The sequence below is a fragment of the Microtus ochrogaster genome, chromosome 7, assembly GCF_000317375.1.
Source record: "Microtus ochrogaster isolate Prairie Vole_2 chromosome 7, MicOch1.0, whole genome shotgun sequence".
NCBI lineage: Eukaryota > Metazoa > Chordata > Mammalia > Rodentia > Cricetidae > Microtus > Microtus ochrogaster.
Window position 1 is genome coordinate 25618144 of NC_022014.1, and position 9391 is coordinate 25627534.

The 9391-nt window shown below is 40.2% G+C and overlaps 1 protein-coding gene across 1 annotated transcript in view; it reads right to left on the reverse strand.

The window, feature by feature from the left end:
• The window catches only part of Spata22 (spermatogenesis associated 22), a 15072-nt gene extending 6496 nt beyond the window's left edge, over positions 1-8576 (reverse strand). The window contains exons 1-5 of the mRNA XM_013347163.1: positions 8521-8576; positions 7293-7383; positions 4880-5008; positions 982-1042; positions 772-867 (exon numbers count right to left, since the gene is read on the reverse strand). Coding sequence (XP_013202617.1) covers positions 772-867; positions 982-1042; positions 4880-5008; positions 7293-7335 — 329 coding nt within the window. The 5' untranslated portion in view covers positions 7336-7383; positions 8521-8576. The remainder of the gene's footprint in view (positions 1-771; positions 868-981; positions 1043-4879; positions 5009-7292; positions 7384-8520) is intronic.
• Positions 8577-9391: the final 815 nt, after the last annotated feature.

Here is a 9391-nt window from a genome sequence, read left to right on the forward strand (position 1 = left end):
CAGCCGAGCAGGAAGTGAAGAGAGCGAGAGAAGGAAGTGGCCGCTTTTTTAAAGGGAGAGAGACCACGCCCCAATGGGCTGGTATCTCAGTGGCTATAGGCTGGAGGAGCGGAAGGACCTCCCGCAACACCACCCTACCCCCCATCCACTCCTCAGAGAGGGTAAGGCTTCCCATGGGGAGTCAACAAAGTCTGACACATCACTTTAAGGCAGGACCAAGGCCTTCCCCTCCCCCACTATATTTAGGCTAAGCAAGATATCCCTCCAAAAAGAATGGGCTCCCAAAACTAGTTCAAGCACTAGGGATAAATCCTGGTCCCACTGCCAGTGGCCACACATACTGCCCAAGCCACACACTGTCCTCCACATTCAAAGGACCTAGTTTGGTCCTGTGCAGGTTCTCCTGCTATCAGTCCGGAGTCAATGAGTTCCTACTAGCTCAGGTCAGCTGAACCTACTACTTTTAGGTCAGTTCAGGCCTTCCATATATATCCACAAGTTATGCTCCAACAGATCAGAACAAACCATTCATCAAAAATATGTGGAAAAATTACATCTATACCCGACATATACTTGTCATTATTACTTATGTACACCATGCCCAACCATATAACACTTACAATGTATTATATTGTACAATTTAAAGTATACAGAAAGGTGTACATAGATTATATTCAAATACCAGTTACGTATTAATGTAGAAATTTCCTAAATGTATTTCTAAGAAAGATTTTTTAAGGAAAGAAGAGGAGAAAACAAAGGCAGACTTACCCCCAACTACTTTGGCTTCTTTCAGCACTTGACTGCATAGGTTTAGACACAGAATCTTGACTTTTCAGGGAATACGAAGCAGAAGCTGGTATTTGCCTTTCAAGGAAATATATTGTTAAATATAGTTTGCTTTCAGATTGAGAAATGCATGCAGAAAAATAGCATCACTCAGTAACAGACACATTTATTGGTTCATATTTTTACACATACCCTATATTCGTTGTTTTCTTTAAGGGAGTCACCTCTGGATACACAGCTTCCCACGCCCAATCTCAAAAGTGTAAGAAAAGTAAAAATAAGATACCTTTTAAAAGTAATTCCTTATATTTAATAAATTTGAGAGTTCTAACAATTTGAAGATAAAGACACAGTCCTCAGTAGTATTTGATTGCAGGATTTATCATAGCCTGCCTAATTTTATAGACATCTTTCTTCCCCATTGTAAAGATAGTAGTTTAATTTGTCTTTTCCACAATTAATTCTAATATGTTGAAATACACGAAAGTGTAAGAGTAGGAAATAAGTGTCATATATAGTTATATTTCATTGTATGTGTGTATGAAATTCTCAAATCTGGTAATAGAACTATTATATAACCAAGCTCTATCACCTTGTAATTGAAAACATGAATTTAGTCAAATCCAATGTTTTTTAAACTTTACTCTACCCTACATCAAGAAATAAATCATAACTGGTAACTAGATAGCTAGTGTATGAGACTAATGTAGAGACACAGAATGAAAGGGTAAGATAACATAATTTTAACATCAAATCTAATCCTTACTATGCATGATATACACTAACATTTCTATTCTGTTCTAGTTACTCTCTTATGTTTTCAAGATTTCTATTTTGTGCTTTAATTATAGGGCATAGGCACATGAGGGAACATGCTCATGGAGGCCAGAGGATCCATTGGAGTTGGAGTTATAAGGAGGTTGTAAGATACCTGACATAGGTGATAAGAACCAAACTCAGGTTCCCTCAAAGACCAGTAATTCCTCTTAACCACTGAGCCATCTCTCCATTCCCTTACTCTCTTCTATCATTATTAATAAAATTTATTCTATGTTTTTCACATCATGTCCTTATCCTATTTATTCCCCGTCTCGTCACAAATGCCCTCTGCCCTTGTATCCCCCCACCAATAAAACAAAATTCAAGAGAAAAAAACTGAAGAAAAACAATGAAAAAAATTTAATAGGGAAGAAATTCAAAATCTCATCTAGAAGCTGAAGTGTGACCCAACAAGTCATGCAGTATACTCCTTAGTCCATACTTCTCTACTTGCACTGCAAAGAGTCACTGGTCTGGTTTGAGGCCCCTGGTCTCCACTACCCATGTGATGCTGGGCCCCTACTAGGGCTCTTCCTGGACTGTACAGCCCACTGGCACCCTGTGTTGTGGAGTTCTGGCAGCTTTGGGCCTGTGGGTCAGGTTTTAACATGCTCCAACAGCCCATAGATGGGGTGGATGTTGGGGCAGGCCAAGACATAACCCTGGGTCTGGGCCTGAGTTGCGGTAGGAGTTGGTCGACCAGATAAGAAATGGGGACAGATGTCCCATGCTTACGATTTAGGAAGTGGCTCACCCACACCTCCACTAACAGGGCTGGATCTGTTGTGCTGCCCTGCCAGGATACAGGGTTTGCTCTCCCGACAGTTGCAGCTGGTGGGGACAGGGACAGCTCTCCCACTCTTATGACCACAGGGACAGTTCTCCTACCTGTTCCAGGCATTGGTGGGCATGGAGGAGGACTTCTTTCCCCTGCCCATGCTACCACAAGATAGATGAGCAATGGGGCAGCTCTCCCACACTCACATCTTCAAGCCTGGCTCATCCACATGTGCACTAACAGGGTTGGCTTTATTGTGCCATTCTGTTGAGGCACAGGCCCTGTCATCCTGAGTGCTGCAGCTGGTGAGGTCAGGGATAGTTCTCCCACTCTTATGACCATAGAGCCATCTCTTCCTTCTGCTCCAGGTGGTGGGCGGAATCTTTCTCCTGCCCTTTGTCACAAGACAGATGTTACTCTCTTCTGAAAGTTGAATGTATCCCGAACTAATAAATCAAGATAAAAAATCGTATTTCCTGGCCAGGCGGTGGTGGTCCACACCTTTAATCCCAGCACTTGGGAGGCAGAGGCAGGCAGATCTCTGTGAGTTCGAGGCCAGCCTGGTCTACAAGAGCTAGTTCCAGGACACGCTCCAAAGCTACAGAGAAACTCTGTCTCCAAAAAAAAAACAAAAAACAAAAAACAAAAAAATTCATATTTCCACATGTAATAGTTCACACTTATAATTTCTCATGTTCATTATTCATGCTACTTATTAAAAATTTTAAATAGTAAGGAAGATTTTAAGTGGTAGAGAATGCTAAGATAAATGGTGTCTTATGCATGCCCATTTTCTACTTTTTATCCATAAAAAAGGAATGGGTACCAAATATGGCTCTCTGTGGGTAAAGATATTTGCCATGGAAGTCTCATATTTTGAGGTTGACGCCAGAGCCGCAGTGGAATGAGAGAACTGATTCCCAAAAGTTGTCCTCTGACCTACACACACATACCATCATGATATGCATACATGTGTACTCATTCATACATACTAAAAATAAAATTTAATTATGAAAATGAGAATGTTATATGCTAACTTTATACTTTGAAATTTCTGGTGTTGAAGAAAAACAATTTAATGACTATACCAAAGTCTATGGAAATATACTAAATGAAATTTAAAATGAGTACTGCTATATATAAAAAAATTATATTTAATATTTTATTCACATGATTCCAATAGTAATTTTAAAGTTTGTCCCAAAAATTTAAATATACATAACATAATGGACCAAATATATTTTAGAATGTTTGCCTATCAGTGCCTTCTTTGAGAAGTAAATTAAGTCAGTAAACATTGAGCCAGTAAACAAGATGGCTCAGTGGGAAGGCTTGCCATCAAGCATGATGACCTGAGTCTCATCTCTGGAACACACATGTACATAGACAGATAGACAGGTAGACAGGTAGACAGGTAGACAGATAGACAGATAGACAGATAGATAGACAGACAGACAGACAGACAGACACACAGACAGATAGACAGACAGGCAAACAGACAGCTAGCTAGCTTACTGGCTCACAGGGTGAGAAGATTTTAGTGGTCTCACTTAAAAGGTGTCACATTAGAAGCTTCCTGACTCCAAAACTTAATCAAGAGTTACAGAAGGAGTTATCTCTAAAAAGCAGAGCTAGAATATGTAAACTCCCAGCAATATCAACTTACACAATGTACTAGTTGAAGCTATATACAGGCATACTAGATGAGAGTATCTTAGAAGAAAGTATCTTAAATTGGGTAATTTACAAATAGGAATTTCTGACAGTGCTGGAGACTAAAACATCTTAGATTGAGGTAACAACAAACTAGGTATTTGGTGAAAGCATGTTCTCTGCTTCAGAGATAGCCCTTTAGTGTATCCTCACATGACAGAAGTAGCAAACATACTTCTCCTTCATCTTCCTTTTTATGCGCACTAGTACTATGCATAGAGATAGAGTCCTCACAACAATAAGCACCTCCTAAAAGTCTGTCCCCTACTCAATGGTTAACTACAACTTAAGAATTTTCAGAAAAAGAGTAAAAAACACAACAAAGAAAAGCAGGCAAAACTGCTCTAAGAAAGCAAAGACTAGAACACAGCACCAGAAGTTCCTGGGCTTGTGTCTTTTCTACAGTCCATTTTTTTCCATTTTTTCTCATACTCCATATACACTTTTCCCTGTTTCTGAGGTAACTCAAATTCTTCCATTTTTTACTGCCAAATATATAAGTCACAGTAATCTGTTTTGAGAGAGAAAATCTTTGCACTGTAGGTTTCTACTTTAGTAAAACAAAGGCTCCAGACATAAAGATACTCTATTTAAATGCTAAACCACCCTTGTAGACAAGGCAACTCAAAACTCCTGTGCTGGAATGCTCAGAAGGAGCCAAGTAATCTCTATATCTGAGCAGTGAAAAACAGCAGGAACCTGGCCTCAATGAGAGACCCAGGAATTTTCTACAATCCTAGTTCTTGTCTCTTGAAATTTTCACCTTACTCATTTTCTTACCTGTTGGTAGAGGAGGAGAACTGTAACTGTCAGAAACAGTACTGATACCTGGATCATTCTGAAGTGGATTAGAAGTTAATGGCTGTCTGTTCCTCTTTTTCTGATTGAATAATGGCACAGGCAAACAGCCTACATTGAAGGTACCAATAAATTAGTATAAATCAAGTAAGTATATCTATTTCTAGACTAATTACCATTAATAATATGTAACGATGCATAGTTTGTCTACTTCTATATGCTAATATGCCAGATATATTTATATGCCCTTAAAATGATTTTTATAATCTCTTAGAAGTCCTAAATAGCTCACCAGTATCTCTAAAGTCCTTTCTTTTTCTGTCTTATCGCTTTAATTCTTACTTTTAAGCAATTCTCTGTTTTTATCCTCAAACATTTCCCAAATCTACTTCTTTTCCATATTTCCCTCTTCTGCTTGTCTAATTTCTTAGCAACAGCAGAATACCTACAGAATATACCAAAGCTAAGAAAGAAGAAACTATGAACCACGTTTTCCAAAATTCTAACCATGTCTTAGTGTTTGACAGCCAGCTTCTGGAGCCATAGTCATCAAACTTCAGTTTAACTAAGATTTTTCCTAGAATTCTGATGGAGGTGGGTCTTTATCTATCTGTTGCTTTCATTGGTTAAGTAATAAAGAAACTGCTTGGCCTCTGATAGGACAGAAAATTAGGTAGGCAGAGTAGACAGAACAGAATGCTGGGAGAAAGAAGCTGAATCAGTGAGTCTCCATGATTCTCCCACTCCAGACAGACGCAGGTTAAGATCATTCCTGGTAAGCCAGCTTGTGGTGCTACACAGAATATTAGAAATGGGTTAGATCAATATGTAAGAGCTAGCCAATAAGAGGCTGGAACTAATGGGCCAAGCAGTGTTTTAAAAAATACAGTTTCCATGTAATTATTTCGGGTAAAGCTAGCCGGGTGGCGGGCCACAGCCTGCCGCCACTCTTTCAACAGAATTCTGATTAACATGTGGGTTCAAAGGTTACAATTCCCAATGTTGACAATTTTATCTCAATATATTTAATCTGAAACCCAAATTATAATTTTAACAAATGTCCCAGCTATCTATAATGATATTTTTTCCATGGATCATTTTGAAAATGTCTTAGATAGTAGCTCTCAACTTTCCTAATACTATGACCCTTTAATACAGTTACTCATGTTGTAGGAATCCCAACCATAAAAATTATTTCATTCCTACATCATAACTATAGTATTGTTACTGTTATGAATTGTAATGTAAATATCTGATATGCAGGATATCGGATATGAAATCCCCAAGGGGGTCACAACCCACAGATTGATAATCACCTTAATTGCCTTAAAAGAATGACAATACCCAATCCAAATGAAAATAAATACTATCACCACTTCCTCCAAATCCCAGAAGCAAGTTCTCCAGTCAAAAATAAATAAGTAAGTAAATAATAAACTTTAGAAGCTACAAGGGAATTCACGGACAAAAGACATCTTTAAAGCAAGAACTAGAAATCCTAAATAGGGCCCAAGTTCTTAAGTCTCTAGTCAGAAACTCTTGACACTCTACCATTGTCTCGCTGCCCCATTCTCATTACACTGCAGGAGAATACTGACTGTGGAGGCGCTCTAATGAAAAACTAGAATCAGGTGGGCTCTTGAGCCAGGCTGCCGACATTAAAACCGTGCCTTCAAAGTGAATTTGAAAACAACTTCAAAGTTAAATGTGAGCAGTTTCCTTAAACTCTTTGTGCCCATGATACATACAGAGAAGCATAACATGATGATTAGGATTATGGAGTCTAAAATCAGAGATTTCTAGGTTCAAGTCCTGTTTCTACCACTCAGTAGATTATTTAAGGTCTTTGTACCTTGGTTTCTTATCTAGAAAACAGCGGTGATGGTAAGAATTAAATAATACTTCTGATGAAATGTATAGAATACGGTGTGCCCACCATAAATTATTATTATGATCTTCATTGTACATTATGATCATTTCCCTAACTCTCATCATTCTTGACTTCTGTCCTTATATTATCTAATAATTGACAAAATATAAATACAAAATATTAGAAAACAGAAATGCTTCTAAAAACATTTTGAACAAGTCAATCACAAAACCACAAAAGAATGTATTTGTTTCCTGCTTACAAGCATAAGTAAATCAATCACTTACATTTTGGAGAAAAAAAAAGCACCAGAGGAAATCTCAATAATTTTCATTCTACTCTCAGCTCTACACTACTAAATACTGTACCTTCACAAACCTCTTTACCTCTTTTGGATATGAAAAGAAAAGAGGCTAAACTAATGTTTAATCTCTTTAAAAAGTTCCTCCCAAAATGTTCCTAGAAACTATACACGTCTTATGTGGTATCTGAAAAATACCTAAAAATTGAAAGGCTGTTCAATACCTGCTGTACTTCGAGTTGAATTTTCATTTAGGTTTCTCTTCATTTTCTTCAGTATCACAGCTTTGCACTTAGCATCACAAAATGAAGCTGACTAAACTTTCAAAGGAAGAAACTTGTAACTCATTATTATCAACAAGACCAAATTTTCAGCCTATTAAGTATGGGCATTATGGTTTAAAACTTTCTAAAGTGACCACTTCAGGAACTGCTTTATGACTAAGAATATGAAACATATCCCATGTTTCCAGCTATGTTTCAAATAAGTTAATACGGGTGATATAATAGTTTCCTAAATATATACAGACTTTTTAGACAGTCTAAGTAATCTATTTTAGAATCAAAGACCCATTGTGGGAATTCTGGACCAAAGCTTTAAGGAAAAGGGACTAAAGGCAATGGCAAACTTAGAGAAACAAGTAAAACATTGTTTTCATTATATTTTTTTCTGCTTTTAGCGTCCTAATATATTTATATGTTAATTTGTTTAAGTTAACAAATACTTGCCCATGAAAAAGGCCAGACATAAACCCAAATAATTTCTGCTGCAAATTCACTGCCCAATGAGGCAGACTGATGTGAACACAACTAAAATATAAATCAAACAGGGTAACGCTAATGTCCAAAAATTACCCTAAAGCTGCGACATGTAAGGCAGGGTTTCACAACCAGACTTGCTTAAGCTACTGGTTTTGCTGGGTCTCTACCGCTGAGGGGCAGGAGCTACAGGCGTAGACCACGAAAGCCTCAGCTGCCAAGAGATCCTGCCTCAGTAGCGTGTGTGTGCTTGCGTGCGTGTGGTGTGGTGTGTATGTGTGCTTGTGGGTGGATGGGTGTGTGGTGTGTGTGCGTATATGTGCTTCTGTGTGTGTGTGGTGTGTAGGGGGTGTGTGTTTGTGTGTATGTGGTGTGTGTATGGTGCGTATGTGTGCTTGTGGGTGGATGGGTGTGGTGCGTGCGTGTGTGCGTGCGTGCGTGCGTGCGTGCGTGCGTGCGTGTGTGTGTGTAGCAGGGGAAGGGGGCTACCCAACCCGCAGACACACCCTCCCTAACACCTTGCCTCACGAGGAGGAGGCCGGACAGGGCCTGTCTGGGGCCCGCACTGAAGGAAGGGTTACATTTTCCTGTCAGAATTCATGTTCTCCCCCAACATCCCCCCCACCCCCACCCCGCCACCTAACACAGCCAGTCACGGTATTTCCCTTCCGGAACCCCTGCCAACACCACGTACAAACGGAGCCCTCGAGTGAACCTCGCCTCCCTAGGCGGCCACGTGCTGTACAGCGACTGGGAGCAGGGAGGCTGTGCGCAGGCGTGGCAATCTGCGCATGCGCAAGATCAGAGCGAGGCCTGCGCTTGAAGGTCTCGCGAGAGTTACAGGAACCACTGCCGTTTCTCAGCCTGAAAAGTCAAAAGCGACGCCCTTGGCGCCCTCGCTTGTGAGGTACGCAGCCGGCACAAGCATGGCTCTGCCTTGTTAGCTCTTCTGTCCACAGAGAGAAACGTGTTTTGGTTATGGACGAGGCTGAGGGAGATTCCCCCAGCCCGGCCAGGCTCTGCCCCAGCTATGTCAGGAAATCATGGCCTCTTTCCTTATGCTTTGCCCATTTTCTAGACATTAGATATTTTCTAAGATGCTGGGGGCATCCTGGGCTGTGTCTAGAAGAGAATGATTTCCAAGGCGTCAAAACAGGATGTGTCTTGCCTACTCTGATGACTCCATGAATCAGGCAGGGAATTTAGTCTGCAGGAGGCTGATGGGGAGCTGAGGCCAGTTTCGAACTGACACACACACACACACACACCCGCAAAAGCAAAGAACAGAAAGGCAGAGCCAGTGCTCAGTTGTCTGGGAGAGCATAAGAGTTCGGAGGCCCCAGAGGGACTCCACAAAGGAAGCTGGGTGGTAGGACAACCTGAGTCCTGAGCTCTAAGCCTCCTGCCTGGAAAAACTGGGAGTTCTTGGCTCTGTGACTTTGGGCAACTTATCCTTTCAATGTCTACATTTCCTTCCTCAATAAAATAGCAATAACAAGATTTACTTCATTGCCTTAAACTATTAAAAGGTATTAAACTGTCCCAGCTCACAATAAGTGCTCAAT